Source organism: Corylus avellana, chromosome 8, assembly GCF_965113065.1.
Source record: "Corylus avellana chromosome 8, dhCorAvel1.hap1.2, whole genome shotgun sequence".
Lineage (NCBI taxonomy): Eukaryota > Viridiplantae > Streptophyta > Magnoliopsida > Fagales > Betulaceae > Corylus > Corylus avellana.
Genome location: NC_142497.1, coordinates 9,217,034 through 9,240,395, shown reverse-complemented (window position 1 = coordinate 9,240,395; position 23,362 = coordinate 9,217,034). Strand labels below are relative to the sequence as shown.

Below are 23,362 nucleotides of genomic sequence, written 5' to 3'. Positions count from 1 at the left end.
CAATCCAAAAGGGTTGGTTCTCTGAAGTATGTCTCGATAACACAAGATGTGATATAAGTAACAGTGAGGTCTTCCACACTAGAGCATATCTCACATCTCAATTCAAGAGAAATGAAGCTCTCAAATACACACTCTAATGAGTTAATGTTAGAAGCAAAATTTGTCATATTTTTATTATGTGATGTGATTTTTAAAATTATTATTTGATCAAAATTAAATAATAATTATCAAAATTTAATAGTGATTTTAAAAAGAGAAATGATATAGTGCAATAAAAAGACTATTTTTTACCCATAAAAGTCTTAGGTGACAAGAGGTCATAGGCCTCATCGATAGTTGCAGTGGCCCCAGCATATAGCCTCTTGCCACCTAGAACTTTTATGGGCCAAAAATAGTATTTTTATTGCATTATAGCATATCTTCTTTAAAATCACAGTATTTAAAGAGGCGTGATAAATGTACAACTTTTTGGCACAATTTGACATAACTTTTCGCTTATGTGGTCATTTTTTTAAAAAACAAAATAAAAAATAATTTTTTTTTTAAGCAATAACATCCTATATGGTCCTTTTTTATTTGGTATTTTTTTTTTAAAAAAAAAAAATGGTCTTTTTCTTCATAATAATGACCATTTTTATGAAGAAAAATACTATCTTTTTTTTTTTAAAAAAAATAAAAAATACCAAATTAAAAAAAGGATTGCTTCAGAATTTTTATTTTTTTTTTATTTTTATTTTTTATTTATTTTATATTTTGTTTTTTTAAAAAATAAAAATAAGAGAAAAATTGAGCTAAAATTATGCAAAAAGTGTTGTCTTTATCATTTTTCGTATTTAAAACCCAACTTCTAGCATTACTGCACTCTAATAGGCCACTCATTGTTAGCACACAGTAGTTATGGTACACCGCAGCACACCCAAGTCACCAATTCCCCGAATCGCTGAAACTAGAAAGCGCCAGAAAATGAAAATAAAGTAGAGAAAGAGACTCTAAAGCCTGAGTTGAGGTTTGAAGTAACCACAAAACCCTAGCCTTCTCTCTCTCTCTCTCTCTAACCTCCACTGTTGCCAACAATGGCAGCCATGATGGTACTCTCTCTCTTGCTCTCTATGAATCTGGATGATTGTTAGGCTTAGTTGTTCTAGGCTCTTACTAACATTGTGTTTTTGTGAATACAACAGCAACCGCAGATCATACTGCTGAAGGAGGGGACGGATACGTCTCAAGGAAAATCGCAGCTGGTGAGCAACATCAACGCTTGCACGGCGGTGGCCGATGTGGTGAGGACCACGCTGGGGCCCAGGGGTATGGACAAGCTAATCCACGACAACAAGGGCACTGTCACCATTTCCAACGACGGCGCCACCATCATGAAACTCCTTGACATCGTCCACCCCGCCGCCAAGATCCTCGTCGACATTGCCAAGTCCCAAGACTCCGAGGTTTCTTTTTCTGTTTCTACTTTTTATTTTTGTACTTTTTAAGTTGCAATCCTTATATTCTTGTTTCTTTAACGTATTATGTTTGGATGCGGGGGAAATGGGGGGGAAAGTTTGGGGAATGGACTGCTGGGGTCTTATGTTTGTTAGTATTTTAGATTTCAGGTCCTGACTGTTAAGATCGGTTATAATTAGTGTTTGTTCATTATCAAATTTTTTTTACTTTTGAGCTATTTTGTATCTTCGGCTTCTTGTGTTTCTACCATATTGCAAACTGACATTTATGTATGATGGAAATGAGCTGAATTGGAATGGTTCAGCCATTTGTCTTCCACTTGCTTGTTATGAAAATTGGGAAGAAGGGAAAGGCAATAAAATTTTGAACGGTATGTTTTTGTTGTGTTGGTTACATGTAATGACAAAGAACTTCAATCAATTCCAAATTGCCTTTTCCTTCCCCCAAGCAACAAACTATAGCATCAAATTCTGTTCATTGTGTTTTTTTTTTATTAGTGGAATTTATATTTTGAAAAAAAAATAAAAATGAAGTGAACTGTTTGTCTTTTGGGGCATCGTCTTTAAAATTTAGACTAGATGTTCAGTTTAAGATATTTAATTGTTGAGCGTCACTGCCCCTCTGCGCTCTTTAATGCATCATTAATTATCAAAAAAAAAAAAAAATTGTTAGTGTCACTTGCCTAAAATGATTATAACCTTTTATGTAGCAGTTTTTTTGTTTGTTTGTTTTTTCTGCTATTTGGCCTATAACTCTGTTATGAATTGCTCAATTGTCCTAAAGATTTATGTCTATCAATTAACAATTGATGTAAAATGCTATTTATTATGAAAATTCATCTGAACTGCCCAGCTACAAAAATTATGTCATAAGTGATGGCTTTTAGGGTTTGATATGGGACAAAGACACTGTCCATGCTGTTCATGCTGCTGAGAATAATGAGCTCCTACAGATAATTTAACCTGGTTCTTGTGCTCAGCTATGTGCAACATATTGTTTTGTTTTGTGACTGTCTATCACATATTTAACATGTTTTTGGCATATGTCTTGGATGATTTACCGATTGTTATGTGTGTGGTGCAGGTTGGTGATGGGACCACTACAGTAGTTCTGCTTGCAGGGGAGTTTTTGAAGGAGGCCAAGCCTTTTATCGAGGATGGGGTCCACCCGCAAAATTTGATTAGGAGTTATCGGACTGCAAGCTATCTGGTATATGATATGATTTTTTTTTCCCAAGTAAGATTACATTCATCCTTCTCCATCTTAAATATTACGAATAATGTTATAGGCAATAGAGAAGATCAAAGAACTAGCTGTTAGCATAGAGGGAAAAAGTCTGGAAGAAAAGAAAAGCTTACTCGCCAAATGTGCTGCTACGACACTCTCTTCAAAACTCATTGGTGGAGAAAAGGAGTTCTTTGCATCAATGGTCGTAGACGCTGTCATTGCAATTGGGACTGATGATAGGTTGAATATGATTGGAATAAAGAAGGTAATTTCAACTGTTTGCCTCATAAGCTGCCATTTATAGTTTGTCTTGTTTTGCAAGTTTCAATCTACTTGCTTGGATTGGATTGTAGCCCAATGAGGTCTATTTTTATACTTCACACTAGAGAATGTATATTATCCATATGCATGCTGAAACTGCACTTGGAAAAATTATAATTGTACTTGTGAGTCTGATTGCAGAGTGGATAAAGATATATCCAGCAATGTGAGAGGAGGCAGAGATGTAATGTACAATGAAATAGACCCCCTTATGACCTGATGTGTGCTTTCCCAACCACGCTAATCGTTATGTACTGTCTTCCACCCCCCTCTGTGACACCTGTGAAAGTTACTTTCATAATGTAACTTGACTAGTCTTTTCGGAGTGATAGCACATATATGGTTAATGCTTTCTCTGGGTCATTAGAAATGGTTCCAGAACAACCTAATAACACCATGTGACATTGGAATACTGCGTCACGAGGACGTAGATTGTGATGTCATAGAAAGTTAGTCCCACATTGGGTGTGTGGATTGCCCACATTGAGTGTATAAATTATAAAGTTGCTCTTGTGCTGAGTCCCATATTGATTTCATACTAGGTGAGACTGAGTTTTATATGTATTTATAAACATATCTATTTATAAACTTCCATACAATGTATTTGAGGTAAAGTAAACAAAACAAAAATGTCCTATATATGGAGTGATGGTTCGGCTCCATGTAAGTCCATAAGTTGATGTTTCCTAATGTTGGTATGCATGACAAAGAAGCATCTATTAGTCCTTATTTCTCTTAATATATATATATATATATATATTTTATTTTATTTTATTTTTTTATCCCTCTTAAACTAAATCCACTCGTTGACTTGCCCATGGCAGACCTCGACTTCTTTTGGAATTTTTTTAGTATACTTCTTATATTTTGTTGGTTCTAATTGTTTCTCACCATTTTTTGCTCATGGGAAACGTGCACAAAGCATTTGTGTAGGTACTATTGCATTTTTTTATTGGTAAGTTATGCAAGTATCTATGGATCTTGAATGCACAAGCATATCCTCCATCTTGTTTGCACAGAGGGAGGATGTATTATTTGAGCCAAAGCTCATTAGCTGGGTACTGTTGCATTTTTACTCTAAATCTTGTTTAGAAAAGGTCATTCTAACTACTATGTAACTCCACTTTGATCCAAGGGGTTGGCTTAGTGGTTGGACAGCCTGGAACTTTGAGTATGCTCCCCAAGGTCTTAGGTTCGAAACTCATTGAGTGCAAACTGCTTCTTGGGGCCATTGGATTGGGGGTTCGCCCCTTGAATTAATCGAGGTGCACTTGTGGGAACTCCTTGCCGAGGGTCTGTGCACCCCCGAGATTAGTTGGAGCGAAGCTTTGGATACCCGGTGCCAAGTAAAAAAAAAAAAAAAATTATTTGATAGAATTTTTTTCCTTGTCATGTCATTTCCGTTATATTGTATTAAAGTTTTTATGCTTATGTATTGTCTTTTAACATCCATATTGATCTTCTATAATTTCAGTAGAAACTTGTTCTTAGCTAGTATTGTGTTTTTCTAAATCAAAGAATTGGGCCACCTGGGTTGCTTCTATAGGTTCCTGGTGGTAACATGCGTGATTCCTTTCTGGTAAATGGTGTTGCCTTTAAAAAGACATTTTCATATGCGGGTTTTGAGCAGCAGCCAAAGAAGTTTGTAAATCCCAAGATACTTCTGCTAAACATTGAATTGGAACTGAAATCTGAGAAAGAAAATGCTGAGATAAGGTAATTGTTTTGGTTTTTTATTTTATTTCTAGATAGTCCTTTAGAGTAAGTGCTTATCTACTTAACTTTTTTTTCCCATCTTTTGTAGACTTTCAGATCCATCGCAATATCAATCAATTGTTGATGCAGAATGGAATATTATTTATGACAAGTTAGCTAAATGTGTAGAGAGTGGGGCTAAAGTTGTTCTTTCACGGCTGGCTATTGGTGATCTTGGCACACAGGTCCCATTTCTAAATGCATTTATTCTTTTTTCAGTTTTTCCTGCGATGCCTCTAATTCATGTAGTAGTAAATATATTTTTTTTTAAAAAAAAACCTATAACACACTTCACGAGCATTTAAATGATTTTTTAATCGGTAAACTCAACTCAACTCATGCAACCACATAGGATTGAACTTGTGATTTCACTCTCCAAAGATCATTGACACACTAACATATTTATTTTCAACACTTTCATTTAGTGTCATAAAAATTTCATTAGCTTTTTGCTGGAGGCTATATAAGTATTTTGGTTATTCACACATTTACAAGGTTTTGCATGTTAAATTAGCGTGGATTGCTTTTTGTATATCTACAGTGCTATTCTCTGTTTTAAAATGGAGGCCCCTCTGGTTTCTGTAGTAGTTCTCATAGTTTAAGGCAAGTGGATCTGTTATCTCCTCCACTTTTTTTAGTTGTTATGGAGGCTAATTGTGAATATCTTCGTAATCTGCGATGTCCTTTTTTTTTTTTTAAATGCTTCAAAGCGTATTGTGGTTAAAGATTAATTTATCGAAATCAGAGAATTATCTAGTTCGTGCGGTGGATGATATAGAAAGTTTGGCCAGTATTATGGAGTGTGTGGTGGTTTTGTTACCGATGAAATATTTGGGTATCCCTTTGGGTGCGCACCATATATGTCTACTTCTATATGGAGTGGTATTGTAGAAAAAATGGAATGGTGGTTGGCTGGTTGGAAGAGGCTCTATTTGTTTTTATTTTTATTTTTATTTTTATTATTTTAAATAAATAATTTATTGAAAAGCGCAAAGGAACGCAACTCTAGTACACATGATGTATATAAAGAAAGGCCCCACTAAAGGCGAAAAGAAAAACAAAAAGCCACAAATTGAGGCATAGTAGAAAACTAAGGCACATTAAAAGCACCCGCCCAACGGAATAGAGTCGTGATAAACAAGTTTTTGAGCTCGTCTAGCGTCTCTTCTTGATCTTCAAATCATCTTGCATCCCGCTCTCTCCAAATAGTCCACATTAGACACAATGGGGCTATTCTCCACACCTCCTTGACTGAACGATTACCTCTCTAATCTTTCCAATAGGCTAATAAATCTGCCACCCTTCGTTCCATGACCCATGTGACATTAAAAAGTGTAAATAGCACACTCCATAAGCTTGTGCCACTTCACAATGAAGGAGTAAATGATTCACTCCTCGTACACATACAACACCAATTCACCACAATGATTCCTCTCTTACGCAAGTTATCCAAAGTCAGAATTTTACCGTGAGTCGCCATCCACAAAGAAACTTACTCACCCAATTTGCCCACATACTATCTGTCATTGCTTCCTATTCCAACTGGTGTGCCTAATAGGCTTGGGAAACTTCTACGAGCTTTTTTATGGGGAGCTATCAATGAGGAGTTTAAGTTATCCATTTAATTAATTGGTCAGATTTGTTCTCTAAAGCAAATGGGTGGATTAGGGGTAAAAAACTCGATTTAGTTTAATCAAGCACTACTGGGTAAGTGTTATGGTGTTAAGCTACAGAGAGGGAGGCTGTGGAGTTTAGTGTCATAAGCAAAATGCAAGAGTATGAGCGGAATTTATTGTTCTGAGGTAAATGGACCGTTTGTTGTTGGAGTGAGGAAACTTATTGGGAGGAGGGGGAGTTTTTTTTTGAGATTGGCAGATACGAAGTGGGAGATGGAACCTAGATTTATGGTCTAGGGATCATCTACCAAAGGATTCTTTTCCGGAATTGTTTAGTATTATTGCTTGTAAGGAGGCGTGGGTTGTGGATAATATCCAGCTTTATAATGGTAATCTTCGGTGTAACCTATCTTTTATTGGAGGTCGATTTGATGATTGTATTTGATGATTTGATGTATTCCCTTAGATTGAGACAAGGTGGGGAAGATTGTATTTGGTGGATCCCTTCTAAGAGGAGGAAGTTGGAAGGTCATTTTTTCTAGTGTTATCTAGTTTGGGAGGGTTCATCTTTTCTTTGGAAGAGTATTTGGATAGTCTATGTTTCATTGAGAGTGAGTCTCATTGTGTGGACGTCGGCTCTTAGAAAGATTCTGACTTTGGATTATCTGAAGAAGAGAAAAGTAATAGTGGTGGATTGGTGTTGCATGTGTAAAAGGAGGGGGGAATTTATAGATCATCCTCTTCTTCACTGTGAAGTGGCAATGGAATTATAGAATATGATTTTTGCCTTTTTCAGAGTAGAACGAGTTATGCCTAGAAGGGTGATACATTTGTTAGATTGTTGGTGAGGTCAGTTGGGAAGTCATTCAATTGTAGCTGTTTGGAGGATGTCCCATTTGTGCTTAATGTGGAGCATATGGAGAGTGCGAAATGCAAGATGTTTTGAAGATCATGACATGTTGGTGGAAGAGCTCAAGAATATTTATCAAAGCCAAGTATGAAGATTAGGATGGTGGGTGGTGTACGAAGGAGGTTTCGAGCTCTCATGGTGTGGGTTTATGGAAGCATATCTGACAAGGTTGGAGTTTTTTTGCCAAAGGTATTTGGTTTGAGGTGGGAGTGGGTTCGAAAGTTCGTTTCTGGCATGATATTTGGTGTGGGGAACAATCTTTGAAGCATGCCTTCCCTTCCCTGTTTAGTATTGCTAGATACAAAGAAGCGTGGGTGAATGATAAGTTTACTTGGTGGAATGGGGTTGTCGAGTGGAACGAGTTATGCCTAGAAGGGTGAGGCATTTGTTAGATTGTTGGTGAGGTCAGTTGGGAAGTCATTCAATTGTAGCTGTTTGGAGGATGTCCCCTTTGTGCTTAATGTGGAGCATATGGAGAGTGCGGAATGCAAGATGTTTTGAAGATCATGACATTTTGGTGGAAGAGCTCAAGAATATTTATCAAAGCCAAGTATGAAGATCAGGATGGTGGGTGGTGTACGAAGGAGGTTTCGGGCTCTCATGGTGTGGGTTTATGGAAGCATATCCGACAAGGTTAGAATTTTTTTGCCAAAGGTATTTGGTTTGAGGTCGGGGTGGGTTTGAAAGTTCGTTTCTGGCATGATATTTAGTGTGGAGAACAATCTTTGAAGCATGACTTCCCTTCCCTGTTCAGTATTGCTAGATACAAAGAAGCTTGGGTGAAGGATAACTTTACTTGGAGGAATAGGGTTGTTGAGTGGAATGCCATTTTTGTGCAGCCCGTCCAGGATTGGGAGATGGAAATGGTCCTTTCTTTCTTTGATCGGTTGTATTTTTGTAAGATCTCCCTTGGTATTGTGGATCGTACTCGCTGGTTGTCGTCTAAGAAGGGTAAGTTTGAGGTGATTCCTCTTTGTCTTATGTAGTGTTTATGGAGCGAAAGAAATGCTAGATGCTTTACAAATTCCACTAGGACTTTAGAGGAACTTATTCATTTTTTCTTTTTTACTCTTTACTCTTGGACGGCCGCTTGGCTAGCTCTTTTAGTGATTAGTTTTTCTGACTTTGTCTTTCATTTTTCTTCCTTTTAGGTGCTCTCTATTTATACTTAATGTGTATTTGGTTTGCGCCCCTCTGCTCTTTTGTTTTATATCAACATTACTTATTAAAAAAAAAAAAAAGAGCTCAAGAATATCTTGGTCAAAACACGGACATATAATTTCTTACATTTTTCTTACGAATTTGTGGTTTTATGTTTGTCTTTTTATCATTAGTGGGGGTCATCTCTTTTATACTAGGCGTGTGCCCCTATACTTGTCTTAATGAATTGCATTACTTATCAAAAAATAAATCACAGTCGTTCAACTTATTATTGGCTGAAAACATTATTTATAATCATGTGCTTTTAATACACTCTTCTAAATAACTCATAGTTTTACATAAATAACATGACTTTTGTGACAACTCTAAAAGAAATATTCTTCACAGACTAAATAAATGGGTTCTGTTTGACAGTATTTTGCAGATCGAGATATTTTCTGTGCTGGTCGTGTAACAGAAGAAGATTTGCAACGGGTTGCCGCTGCGACTGGTGGGACTATACAAACATCTGTCAACAATGTTATTGATGAGGTCTCTATTTTGAATTTTTTACTTGGTATTATTTTTCATTTCAGCATGGAGATACTCTTTTGCTTAAATGTTGTTCTATATGTTAGTGGAGAGCATTCTTCTTTTATTCATTACCAACTGAAACTACTGAGATTTGTTTGTCTTCAAGGTTCTTGGAACTTGTGAGCTATTTGAGGAAAGGCAAGTTGGAAATGAGAGGTTTAATATATTTAGTGGATGTCCATCTGGCCATACAGCCACTATAGTTCTGCGTGGTGGAGCTGATCAGGTTTGTCAAATGTTGAAAACTAGTGCAATTGTGTTATTCATGTGCATCTGCGCATGTGCATATATTCACCTTGGATTTCTCATGCATTCAGTTCATTGAGGAAGCTGAGCGGAGTTTACATGATGCAATCATGATTGTTAGAAGGGCTATGAAGAACTCCACTGTAGTTGCTGGGGGTGGTGCTATAGATGTATGTATGGTTTTTAGAACTTTAATTAGATCTTGGTGAATTGTCACTATATTTTGGTGATTCAAAATGTTGTTTTTTGGGTGGCAGATGGAGATAAGTCGATATTTGAGGCAGCATGCTCGCACAATAGCTGGAAAGTCTCAGCTTTTTATAAACTCTTATGCTAAAGCTCTTGAGGTATGTCTTGTTGGGCTAACTGCATTTCAATTTACATGAAAAAAGGTTTGGTTGACTTACGTGGAAATTCTCGTTCAAGGGGAGTGAGAGTGCTTTATCAATTCTTGATCTAGTGTGTAAAAACTGGTGTTGAAGCTATGTATTTTTTTTTTCTAAATTATTTTTTGTTCCCTGGAATAGATATGTGAAGCCATGGGTTTGAGAACCACAGTTTTTGCATTTATTGGTAACACAGGGATTTCTTGGCTTGGTATGGTTTTGATTTGCTAATCTTTGAAACCAGTCTTGGCATAGTGATCTCTTTGGGTGTGATTTTTTGCTGGAGATTACATTCTGACGTCATAGATATGTAAGGTGTGATTTTTCTGGAAATTTTCAAACACCTTTTTTCGCAATCCTTGTTCCTTCTGTTTTGATTTTCTTAAAAGTGAAAAAGGTGGGAGTTTTCTTTAGCAGTTTAAAGATTGGCTCACAGATGGGTGAGCTGGGCAATAAACCTACTGATTTATTGTAACGCTCTGATTTCTTTGTGGCTCTTTGGTACTGGCATGATGATAATTGCTTTGGCAGTGTCCGACCCTCAACTCTAAAGATCTATCATAAGAATTGAGATACCCTTACTATTTTCTTTTTCTCTGAAATTATGCCTATTATCTTCAGCCATTGGTTCTTGGACCAAGTGGCACATCCTCCCTCCATTAGTATTGGGTGAAGGGTAAAATCACAGGTTTAATCTTGTGGGAGTTGTGTACTTACTAAGAAAAAAAAAACAGTATCTATTTGTGTTGTTTATATAGTGTATCGATTTGACGAGATATGTTCTTCTGATGTTGCAGGTTATTCCAAGGCAATTGTGTGACAATGCTGGATTTGATGCAACTGATGTACTGAACAAATTAAGACAGAAACACGCACTTCAATCTGGTTGGCATCGTTCTGTTTGATTTTCTTTTTTGGCTCTCTTTTGTCCCTCTTCTTTCTATTAAATAAGGGTTGGTTACTGGAACTTCGCTTTTTTTCACATATATGGTCACCAGAATCAATTAATTTAAATAATATTGCTATATATTCAATGAATACTTCTTGTGTGCCTGGGGGCGCCTAATGCTTTTAATGATATTTTTATTACTTATAAAAAAAGAAAATTCTACTCTAGAAAGAGGGTGCTCTCTCCTTCTCTGGAGGACATTTTATGTTGGATGGTTTTGTCTAGCAGCAGATTATATGGTGTTTATATATATAAGTAGTTTATGAGTTATATGTTTTTTTGACGGATGATTCAAATCTTTATCAGGTGAAGGCACAAATTATGGAGTGGATATCAACACTGGTGGAATTGCCGATTCATTTGCTAATTTTGTCTGGGAACCAGCGGTTGTGAAGGTATCTCAATTTTTGGTTACTTGCTGTGTCTGCGCACACGCCCGTATGTTTGTAATTTTTTTGCTGATATTTTTATACTTGTAGGGTGTAAAAAAGTGTAAAAATATTTTACATTTATACTTGGTTATTTATCAAAAAGAAAGAAACTTTTGTTGGGCACTATGCTGACTGCTTTATTGCAGATTAATGCTATAAATGCTGCTACTGAGGCTGCCTGCCTTGTTTTAAGCGTGGATGAGACAGTCAAAAACCCAAAGGTAAAGTAAATTATGTTTCATGTTTTGAGTTTTGGTTCTTTCTTTTGTTGAGATGTTCATGCAATCAAAATGATCATTTACTTTGACCAGTTAGGGTACTTTGAATATTGTAAGATTGTCTCCTCTGGCCAGAAGAAAAAGAAAGAATAAACTGTCCAAGGAAAAATCCTAATAGCCTCTTAAAAATATCAATTCCAAGAACCCATAGAAATATTTATATAGTGGGAAAATGCCCATGAATCATATTGTGTTGACTTTCTAACCACAACTATTGCCACCTTCCTGTTGACTTTAAGAACACACTTTAGACAATAAATGCTTGGAGGTGATGCAGGATAGTTGTTCATCCAAAAGAAAGAAAAAAAAAAATGCAGGATAGTCTTGGTAATCTTAAGCGTCTATGTTGTTTTCAGCAAAAAGGTGGTTTAAGATTGGTGACTAGGATCTGGGATTATGGGGCTTTGTTGATGGCTTGTTGTGTGGTATCTTAAAATGTGAGTAGTAAGCAGTTGTAGAAATTTGGAGGAGAAAGAGGAATAAGTAAGAGTGGAAGAAATAGAGAGAACTTAGACAATCTCTCTGAATTTAGAATCTTAATTATACTTCGATGTCTTTGTAATCTTTCTTTACATGACTACACACACACACGGATGCACAGTGTATTGTTTGGTAGTATAGCTTATGAAGAAAGTAACACAAATTGGTTGTGCTGGTCTTATTCTATTTCTTTTTTTAAATAAAATTAGTGCTCACTCAAGAAGAATTTTATATTGTTTGATATTTTAAACATATTTTGCATGAATTGTCACTATGACCTATGCAATTGCAATACAGAAGTATCATAGATCTCGCCATTTACGTATATCATCAGCAGTCTGATGTAGTATGATACTTCCTAGCACTCTAGGGTTTAATATTCTGGTACTTCAGCTTACTTCTAAACATAGTGCATATGTGATGTTCAGCATACTGTATATGATGTTCAGTTATCTTATGGTTCCCTAATATTTTGATAATGCAGTCTGAGAGTGCACAGGGAGAAGCTGCTGCTAGTGCCATGGGTGGTAGAGGACGTGGAGGTGGTTTCCCTGGTCGCGGACGCGGCATGCGAAGGCGCTGAGCTCTTTAGATTTTTGAAAGGTTTGTTTAATTTTTCACTGTTAATCTTGCCTTTTTGATGTGTGAAAATTGAGTGACCCGTATTTTAACCGTCCAATGCTCGGCATCAAGTAATGTGGAAGGCGATGAACCGCTTTCTGATCAGAGCAGCACATTGTACTTTATATTAATTACAAATGTGAGACAACTTCTATTTTGGTTTTCTAGAATTAAAATAGGTGGCAACTGTTTTGATTGAATCTTGTTCTTATGGCTTTTTTTTTTTTTTTTTTTTTTTTTTTTTTTCGGGGGTTGTGTATTACCGATTTTTCTTTGGAAGATGAAGGCATTGATTTATTCTAATAGGAATTGGTGATCCAAAAGTTTGATCCTTAGGAACCAATGCTAAAATGATATAAATTTCCTTCAAATTTGGTTGGAGGAAATTGCTTCCATGATCATAAAAATCTAAAATGATCTACATCTGCATGAGAATAATTGAAAAATAAAATGTGCGTTTGTAGTGCTTTATTCTAATACTGAGGTATTCTGCAATTGACTCGGCTACAATTTTATTGATTCGTGAGATCACCAAGCATTGAAGGAATCATAATTAAAAAAATAAATTGTGCTCCTGGAGAAAGAATTGCGACTCCAATCTTATTTTTCATCCTCTTTAGGTTTTTTTATTTGTTTTTTTTTCCTGGCCCCTAAGAAATCTAAATGTTATTACTTTTTTGGGTCAAATTCAAGACAGAATATTATGGGATAACTTTACTTTAAACTCCTAAATTACTATCCGATTTGTCAAGCCCTCATACACTTTAGAACTTCCCAATTTAAGCATATAAACTTTCAATTACAGTCAATTTGAATTTTTCTGTTAGATTTTAAACGTTAAAAGTGAGACAATGATGTTTATATCCCTGATTTTTTTTTTTTATAAAATTTCAAATTTACACTAAATTCCAAATTAAAAAAAAAAAAAAAAAAATGAAAGTTAAAGATATTTTGGTCTCTTTAGGTATTGTCGTTGGAAGTTAACGGTTAAATCTAATGGAGGAGTTCAAATTGACTGCAATTAAAAGTTCAAGTGTTCAAATTGAAAAGTTTTACAGTTTATGAGCTTATCAAATTGCGTGATAATTCAAGGGCCTATAGTGACCCCAAATATTATTGTTTTCCTCTTTACTTTTGGCTGAAAATTAAGAAGCTGAATGCTTCAAAATCAACAAGGAACTATTGCGTGCTTTCTTTAACGTCTAACCTTTTAATAGCCCTAATCTCATGTTGACTATTGCAATTAGAATTGATGAGTTTAGCATTTTCCTTGTAACCCTTTTTATTGCGAGCGATGTCTCAATGGTGCACGTCCACTTGGTGTTGCCTGTTTGACAGAACTACCTTGAGGAATAACAGAGCAAAGAAATTTCATGTAATATACAATAGCAGGAATGTTCGTTGAATGATGAGTCATGAGTGGTTATTGGAAGCAATTTGAAAAAAGGTCCTAAAAAGTTGAAAATTCTGAGTGCCAGCCTCCATTCATGATTGTGTTATAAGGCTTACCTAATACCTAAATATTGTTTCTCCGCCACCACAGATATAGGGAGCAGCTAGGTTTATAAAGAGACAAACTCAAGCCCATGTACATATATGGCAGGGCTATGTTAATTGAATTGTCGAACTGACAATCGGATAAGCCTGGAATTACACAAATGTCTCATTTTTATGCTACCATTTAGCATAAAAAAGAGTTCCAAACCACCCCCCACCCCCCACACACACCCCCCCCCCCCCATCAGAGGCTTAAAACTTGAACTGCATTTCCTTAGCGTATCCAAGATCATCAAGGTGAGCAGCCATAGCCTTGTTCATGGGTGGTGGCCCACACCTCAATATCTGTAATCATAGTCCTTGGCATCAGCTTATATCATATTATAAGAGAGAGAGAGAGAGAGAGAGAGAGAGGTTGACTTCACCTTAATATCAGGTGCGGGTGCAGGGCAGCGTGTTTGAATCATTTCCTTAGATACGAAACCAACACCACCTTCCCATCCTTCAGGTGGCTGTAGATCGTATTCAAATCAGTATTATGGCAAACAGATTACAAAGAAATCATCAAGCAAATGATTGTTTTAAATAGAGATTGCCCTTTTTCTTCTTTTGAACACAAGGAAATTCGTATCTAACCATATAGTTGCAAAAATAAATGTCTCCAGTTAAAAAGCATTAGGATATCATCAAAAGCAAGAAACAATTTTTTCTAGACACATTAGCTTCCAAAGTATTACACCATCGTTGCAATGTTTCTACCCAACTTTCAATTTCAGCAGTTAACCCCATAAAGTGTGAACTAAATGCAGGTATTGCTCCACATGCAGATAAGAAGAAATCACCATACAAGAGTTTCTAGGAATTGAGCTGAAGACCTTTTTTTTTTTTTTTTTTTTTTGACATGTCTGTTTTTTGACATGTCCGCACAAAGGGAGGGGGAGGGGGGAGGAGACTTCGATCTAGTGACCTCCGCCACATGAAGTGTGATCCCTAGCCAAATGAGTTACCCCATGGGGATGAGCTGAAGACCTCTTAATCCAACTACTGCTTAGATAAATGAAAAATTACTAGTAATTCCAAAAACCTAACAGGGAGCAACGGATGGAGTTTGAACATAAGACCTCCTACTTTAGTGCCATGTCAGTAAATCATCAGTTCCAAAAGTTCAAGTTATTAAGAAGTGGACTAACAATGTTTGCAGGATCACCACTGGTCAAATTGGATTCTCTATCCCTTGACGGTGTTTGACTGAAACAACTCTTTCAGCAACTTCATATTGATTTGGGTTTGATTTTTTAAAAATGTAACTGTATTAAGAATTTCTCGATGAAAATCTAGTGCCTAATTGGTTTTGTGTGCTTGAAACCCACTTGAAAGGGAGAGCCAGTGACAAAGATCAAGTACAGTGCACTCTCAATAGCCTTATACTTTTTAAGCAATATCAATGGCTGATACAAATCTTATCTAATAGAAAGACTACAATATAGCAGTTACTACAACCTGTTGCATCTTTAAAATATGTGTTAAGATATGAATGTGAGAAGTCTAAACAAAGCCCTTAATACTTTTAAATCGAATCTTGAATGAATACGACTCTGATTCAGATGCAACCTCTAGAAAACGATATGCCAGATGGAAGTACTCATTATTCAACTCAATTACTAAGGAAAGGAAAATCAACAATACATAGTGTTAAAAACTTGTGTAACAAATAATACCTGATTCAGAACATAGTAGACACTGAAGCGGTTGGGAAAGTTACTGGCAAGGTTATCCAGCTCTTCCTGTACAGATATAATTGCAATATAGTTAACCCAATAGCAATTATGAAGCAGAGGTCACTAGTTCGAATCCCCCTCCCCCCTCTTGTGTGGACATTTCAAAATATATATATATATAGCAAAGAAATTCATTACTTGTGTCCAATCATTCTCACATGTAGAAATGTCTGCTTTGTAATCCACAATATCTTGGAGCCACTATCATCACATGATATGTATCTTATGCGTTATCTAGGTAATGAAGCAAACCCCTATTTTCTTTTTATCCTTTTTGTATCAAAATCCAAACAAGTGCTTCCACATACTTTTAGTGTCTAGACTTCTTTCCTCCCAAAACTTTATGCATGATATGTTCCAAAAAATATTATTCTTGATGATGTACAATCTTTGTTGTTCTCATCTCAGCATCAAAACAATTTTGGCCATTCATATAACAGCTTATGATTTTGAAAGGATATGAATCCTTTCCAATAAGGAAAATGTTAAAGGTAATCTCAGCAGGATTGCCACACATCCCTAAGCCTAAGCTTTTCTATTGGGAGGTTTAAATGGCGGAGTCTAATATCGCTTGGTGGGGTAGGACACAGTGCGCTCTTCACAAAATGTTGGAGGCTTGGGGTTAAGAAGGTTTGATCTTCACAATCAAGTGTTGTATTTTACACATTGGTACCCTATGTAATGCATAAGGGTACAAGCCACATTGGAGTGTTAGGCATATATATATATATATAGAGAGAGAGAGAGAGAGAGAGTTTTACCTGCAAAAGAATGTCCTCATATGTGACATTGGCATAAATAAGATGTATGTTGGTTTTGTCAATTGGGTTTTCTAGTATGGCTCTTGCAACCTGAGGAAACCAGAAAGAGAAAGGAAAGTCATTATAGAACTCAAAGCAATGATATGCGCAACTGAAAGAAGGGGCACATGAAAGGTCCTCTGGCATCTACACTTCAGAAGTAGATACCTGGAACATTGGAGTAATGCCAGTTCCACCAGCAAGCATCCCAAAAGCTCTAACTTGGTTGGGCTGATACTTGAAGCGTCCCTGGAAGCCATAAAATAAATATATTATTAACTGTTCAATATAAGTTCAAAGTTTGGTATCTCTTTCATAGATGATAGCAAATATGTATATGTCTGTGAGTGAGGACTAAAATATAATAATGACTTCACTTTATATAACAGGTTTTTTAATGGGCATTAGCTAGAAGAGATAGGCTCACTCAAAAGGACCTACATAACTTCCAATAGTCAATATTAGTCGAGGTGTTCAAATACAATAATGCTATTTTTATTTAAATGACTCGTTCTAAATGATTCACACAATTCAAAAGGCTACACAGTAGAAGAGTACCAGATCAACTTCTTCCACATGGGTACCTTATGTAAGGAATCACTACATGGGTTTTGGAAAGCAGCATGGAGAAAGGAGCGCATAGATGGAAATTGAAGACAATTTATCTCAGAAGGGAGTAATTTTACCTTGGGTCCCTTCACAGCCAAGTAATCACCTTCACGCATTTCTCGAAAATGGTGAGACATCCTTCCTTGTGGATACATCTATTTGACATGAAAATTAAAATAGCAATAAATAAAACAAACAATAACTGATTCATGAGAAAATGTAAATCATGAATGGCATGTTGCAGAGAATCTGAACCTTTATAACTAATTCAAAGTATCCAACATCAGAATCCAAAGTTGTTGGAGTATATGGTTTAATAACTTCTTCTCCAAGAGCATCTTTTCCTCTGTATAATAAAATGTATAATCATCATGATCAACCATAAAGTAACTAAAATGTGTCATTCAAGTAGTAGACATGCATAACTTGGGACTGGATCCTATTAAAAAGAAAACTAGGCATTGACATTGTTTAGTGATTTGGACAAGTAAAAGACAAAACCTAGAAATCAAACCTGCAACTCATATGCTGTCCAATTGGAAGACCCAACACTGAGGTTGGCGTAGGAAGAGCAAATCTGAACTTAGCCACATTATGGCTGAGCTGGGTCCGTTTAACAAGTATAAATTCCTTAAAGTTCTCAGGGTCCAAGAAACCTAATATGCCACATAAAGTGTTAGTAGAAAATGCAGGTAAAAAGAGGCATAACCTCTTTATGCACAAAAGAAAAAAGAGTAAGAAACTAAGAGGATGCTGTTTTAATTTGCACAACTTCAAAGGAAACACCAAGAGGATGTTGCTTTACCATGCATCACAAAACACTGTCTTTGAACTACCACTTGAAAACATCACAAAAAGAGCAAAGACAGAATTATCATAAAGGGAAGTGTGCCTATCTGTAACTGAAACCACCATGCGGTATATTTCAGCTTAATCTTATCACAAAATGAGAATAAAGGGTCCAGTTAATCAATTAGTTTCAAGTCCCAAAAGCTGTGCCGAATATCCTTTCATGGTCCCCCATCATTCTTAATTTCAGTTTACTCAAGTCTAGGGTATCCTTCAGACTTCAGTTTACTCAAATTGAACTTTTAATTATAATAAGATGTTTAATTTGTTTATTTTCAATTTATGGAATTCTTGTATCCTTGCATTTCTGGTTCAAAAAATGTGTAATATCGTCTTCCTATACGAAGGGGGTGTTACAATATTCCAAGTAGTTTCAAGTCAAACAACTAATTAAAATTGAGAAAAGAGGGGGTGGGGGGGGGGAGGGAGGGATTCTACACTTGCACCTAAACCCCTCCTTAGCCACAGTTGTTATCCTGATAATTAGAAATAGAGATTATCTTTTGTGAAAAAGTCAGCTGAAACACCCCTATAGCTTCTAACTCCCTTGCACTTAATTCTTTGAATCGTCATCGTAAATTACCATCCCTTAAGACCGACCCTATCAAAATATCTCCATCGTCAAAACCTATATAGTAAAGGTTCTAGAGCTCACTCACCAAAAACCATCATAAAAATGAGCTTGAGTTATAGGGATATCAGGACACTGTTACCTCATCCAAAAGACTTAGGTAGCTGAGCGCTAAATTCAATAATTACACCCTTAATTACTTTTTTCTGAAATTTTGTAGAGAAAGGAAAAATATTTTATGAATTGTACAAATTTGTATTATTTACAAGTTTTCGACAAATAAAGCCTCTTCCAACCAGCCAAACGCCGTTTCATTTGTTTCAACAATACTATTACATATAGATGTAGTATTATACGAAGCTCCCAAAGGAAGACTCAAATATTTCATCGGCAAAGATGCCACCCTACAATAAAGAACACTAGCCAAGCCTTCTACAACTACCATATCTCCAACAGGAACTAACTCTGATTTAGATAAATTAGTTTTCAGCCCCAAAACCGCTTCAAAACATTAAGAATAAACAACACAAATGATGGAGCTGTTCACGATTTGCCTCACAAAATAAGTAGAAACTCTACCTAAGTAATAAGAATTGACTAAGAGAACAGAATGGGCATAGCACAAGCACAAGGCCATGCCCAAAATACATTGTCAGTAGCTACATTCATGGTCTATTGTAAGTGAGTGTGTACATCATTTAAGGAAACAGTCTCTCATTGACTATGAATTGAAGAGGTTCTCCTGAAATTCATTAAATGACAAATGGGGGTTCAATTTTTCTTGCAATTTGATAGTAGTAATTTCTAAATTTATTTGCTTTTAAACCGTTCTGTTTGAGGATATTTTGGATATACAATCATCTCAAACACATTATCTTGCACATGCTATAGCAGGATTCACTCCACCTAGCTGTTACATAAGTTTCATCATCTGCGTGTCAGGCTTTAGTTTACAAATTTTAATGAAGCCCATGCGATTGTAATGATCTTCTAAAGCAGTTCCAATTTCAAGGAACGCAACAGCACCATAATCTTCTAAAGGTCCAAGACACAAAATCTGATTTTACAATATTTCGTGTTATTCAAATCAGGTTCTCTCTCATATGAGCTCCTACAGAATCTTAGACGAACTGTCTTTCACTCGGAAATCCCAAGAATTAGGAACCAAATCCCATTCCTTCAAACTAATAACCGTATTTGCTTTTCTCTCTTATCAATCGTGTCTTCTAAATTTACTTTCAATGCACCATACACAACATCGGATCTAACCTGGGATGTTCAATTATCAGCATTGCTCAAACTATTCAGGACAGATCAAACCAAGACTAGTAATCCGAGATACAAACACAAACAACCTTTACCAAATCAAAAAAAAAAAACAAAAAACAAAAACCAAGGAATTATGAAACTTGAGTAATGGCTGTGATTTTAAGCATTAAAGAAAACACGTTGGAAATGCGAAGAAAGCCAAAAATGAGAAACGAAGTGAGGTGAAAGTCAAACCTTTAGGTTTCCTGGTGAGGTAGTAATAGTAGGCGGAACCGCCGACGATGGCTGCGAGAGCCACGGCTATGCTTATCATCTCCGCCCTGTGCGACTGTAAAAGCTCCATTTTAGAGAGCGAGAGATTTCAGCAGGTGGAGGAAAGCTTTTCAGTGCAACTCCGTGCTCCTGGGACTATGCAACAGAAATTGTGATGTGATTGCAGGAAATAGAAACTTTCTTTGTTGCATAGGATAATTGCCCACCTAAAAGTAAAAGATTGCTTTAAAAGAAAATTGTTTATTTTGATCATAATTATTTATTGCTTTTCTTCTTCCTTTTTTTTTTTTGTTTTTGTTTTTGTTTTTGTTTTTGTTTTTTTTTTTTTGGATGTGATGCCATTGGGAATTTTAAATAGAAAAACTAGTCAACACATGGAGGGAATATAGAGCTTTGTTTGATAAAGGTTTTTCTATGATTTTGGCACTATACTATTCATTTCACTTTTTCATTTCTTTAATATTATCTTATTTTTTTATATCACATTAATCATTTTTTATTATTATTCAAATAAAAAAATCAATACAAAACAAAATTTTTTTCATTTTTCCATACCAAATATTCTTACTTTTTCACTTTTAAAAAAAAAAATATTTTTACTTTTTTTCACATCAATTACTTTTTGCTACAATATCGAACTAAAACCAAAACAAAATCGTTTATCAAATGAACCCTCTGAGAATTCATTTGACTTAGAAAGTGTTTATCTAAAATTTTGCTAAAAAAATATATTTTTCATTTAAAATATTTATTTTTTATTTACTTTTACTATTTTCAAAAAATAGAGAGAATCATATATATATATATATATATATATATATATATATATATATATATTTTATTAATATAAATTATGTATTGTTGAGCTATAGTGCTCTCAACAAATCCTTAGCCATTTTGACTAGCCAAATGTTGAACTTTTTTGAAATTTTTTTGCTATAGGGCTAGCCAAAATAACCTTTTAGCTATTTTGACTAGCCCAATGTGAGTGCTTGGTGTTTATCCAAAGCATGGCTGAGCATTTTATCTATCAACTTTCATTATTTTCATTTAAAATATTAATTTTATTTATTTATTTTCACTATTTCCAGAGAGGAGTGAGAATCAAATAGAATATTTTATTAGCTTTTTTGGGGAAAATATAATTTAGCTAGGGGTGGGCAAAAACCCGCCCAACCCGCAAAACCGATCCGCCCCGCCCCGATCCGCCCCGAAAAAGCCGGATTTTAAGTCATTTTTCGCGGGTACGGGTGGTTTTTTCCCAAACTCGGGCGGGGCGGGGCGGGTTACGGGTTATAACAAAATTTTCCCCGGATACCCGACCCGCCCCGCATTAATCAAATAAACTTAAAAAATAAAAACCCTACCTTTCTCCAGCCGCCTCCCCCTTTCCACTTTTTTTTTTTCCCCCTTCTCCTCTCTTCCTCTCAGTCTCGCCTCTCTCTCTCTGCTGTCTCGCCTCTCTCCCTCTCTCTCGTCTCTCTTCCTCTCCCTCGTACGACTCTTCTCTCATTTGCGCCGCCGCTCAACCTCCGCCGATCCAGGTTTTTTTCTTCTCTAGAACTCTTTCATGAATGGGGATCCAAGAGATCTCGGGGTTTAGCAACTTCTGATTGTTGGGTTGTTTGTTTAGAAGGAAAATAGATGATAAATCTGCAGAAGAAATGAAAATGGAGGAGAAGAAAGAGAAGAAGAAAGAAACCCGCACAACCCGCCCAACCCGCCCCGATCTACCCCGCCCCGATCTACCCCGACCCGCGCGGATTTTGTTCCTTGTGCCAGACACTCGGGTTGAAATTTTCCAACCCGCAGGGTGCGGGTTCGGGTAGGAAAACTGCAGAAATCCGCCCCGAACCAACCCGTGCCCACCCCTAAATTTAGCCCTCAAAACTACCAATCATTTTCATTTTAGCCCCCTAAAATTCAAAAAGTGATAAAATAACCCCAAAACTACTAACCAGTTGCAATTTGGCTACTCTGTTAGTCATTACCATCAAATTGGATGAAAAATTCAATATTACGTCGTTTTGGCAAGATTATGTTACTAAAATACCATTTTAGGAAAAAAAATAATCAAATTAAAAAGAAATCCCTCAAAACAATGCCGTTTAAGGAATTTGCCCTCACCCACAAATAACCCATGTGTTTCTCTTCTCTTCACGCAGCAAGTGTTTCAGGAATTTTCCTTCACCTAACAAACAACGCTTGCTATCAGATTTCGTCACTTCCCATTAAATTCCGAAAAAAGTATATATCGTTAAACCATAAAGATTGAAGGCCAACCCATTAAACTCCGAAATCCTTTGAAGATTTCGGCACTAAAAGTAACCCACTAAATTTAATTGAGTTTTTTTCTATTTTTAGGGTTTGTGCAGAAAGCTCAATCTCGATGGGTTTAGGTTGTTTTGTAGTTCTCCCAATCGATTTTTTGGTTTAGTATGAAGGCAAATTGACTTTATGGTGAAAGAAAATGATATGGGTCCCTTTGTTATTTTTTATTTTATTTTATTTTGTATATTTTTTTGCTTGTCTGCTTATTGGGGGTTTTGGTTTCACTGAATAATGTTTGTAGTTTCTGGTTAATGGGTTTATTGTCTACTTGTCTACTTATTGTCGGATGGGTTTATTGTCTGCTTGTTTTTTTGCTTGTCTATTTTTCCTTTCTTTTCTTTTTTTGGTGGTCCCCTTTTGTCTGTGGTAAATAGTAAAACAAATGTGCTGCTCAAGTGCTAGTATATTGCAACAGTGGAAGATAAACTAAGGTAAAACCATTTTAAATTATTATGCTTGAATAATAATAATAATAATAAAGAAACAATGTGCCCAAGTTTAAACAATTTGAATCAGTATTTTTTGAACATAATAAATTATCAAAATGAAGAAAATGGTCCTAGCATTAACAACAAGGTCCACCAAAGCACAAGCGGGAAATAGAATGATATTTACCCTTTTAAGTGTAAAGAACAGGGCAGATAGGTAATTTAATAATAGATCATAGAAAGCTGCATGTGCCCAATTAATTAAAGTTAAATTGTACTTAATATTTACTTGATATTTACTTAAGCTTGGTTTGTTTAATATTTTATTGAGTTGTTAATTTTCTTTAATTTTTTTATTGTTTAGGATGACTACAAGAGAGTTGTCATTGAGGTGCATTATGGTAGTAAGATTAATAGGGAGTTTACATTCTCATATGTGAGGGGTGAGGTAGATGTGTATAATGAGACGTATGATGAGGACAAGTTGTCATTTTTTGAGATTGAGAGTATAGTCAAAAAGTATGGATACAAGTCGGGGGATTTGGTGT

At 35.8% G+C, this 23,362-nt stretch overlaps 2 protein-coding genes across 2 annotated transcripts; one reads left to right on the top strand and one right to left on the bottom strand.

Moving 5' to 3' along the window:
- The first annotated feature begins 973 nt into the window (after positions 1-973).
- Positions 974-12,609, top strand: LOC132163987 (TCP-1/cpn60 chaperonin family protein). Its single transcript, XM_059574382.2, has 14 exons — positions 974-1,088; positions 1,182-1,442; positions 2,539-2,664; positions 2,744-2,947; positions 4,550-4,719; positions 4,808-4,943; positions 8,860-8,976; positions 9,125-9,244; positions 9,336-9,434; positions 9,522-9,611; positions 10,448-10,535; positions 10,906-10,994; positions 11,177-11,251; positions 12,273-12,609. Exons 1-14 carry the CDS (start codon positions 1,074-1,076, stop codon positions 12,369-12,371), a joined length of 1,689 nt encoding a protein of 562 aa, XP_059430365.1. The 5' UTR covers positions 974-1,073; the 3' UTR covers positions 12,372-12,609.
- A 1,533-nt stretch (positions 12,610-14,142) lies between these two features.
- LOC132164204 (NADH--cytochrome b5 reductase 1) lies at positions 14,143-20,231 on the bottom strand. Its single transcript, XM_059574640.2, has 9 exons — positions 20,017-20,231; positions 17,608-17,749; positions 17,349-17,439; positions 17,171-17,248; positions 16,653-16,733; positions 16,446-16,535; positions 15,625-15,690; positions 14,332-14,418; positions 14,143-14,251 (listed from the first exon to the last, which is right to left on the bottom strand). The coding sequence occupies exons 1-9, from the start codon at positions 20,123-20,125 to the stop codon at positions 14,159-14,161; spliced, it is 837 nt and encodes a 278-aa protein (XP_059430623.2). The 5' UTR covers positions 20,126-20,231; the 3' UTR covers positions 14,143-14,158.
- Between the last annotated feature and the right edge of the window lie 3,131 nt (positions 20,232-23,362).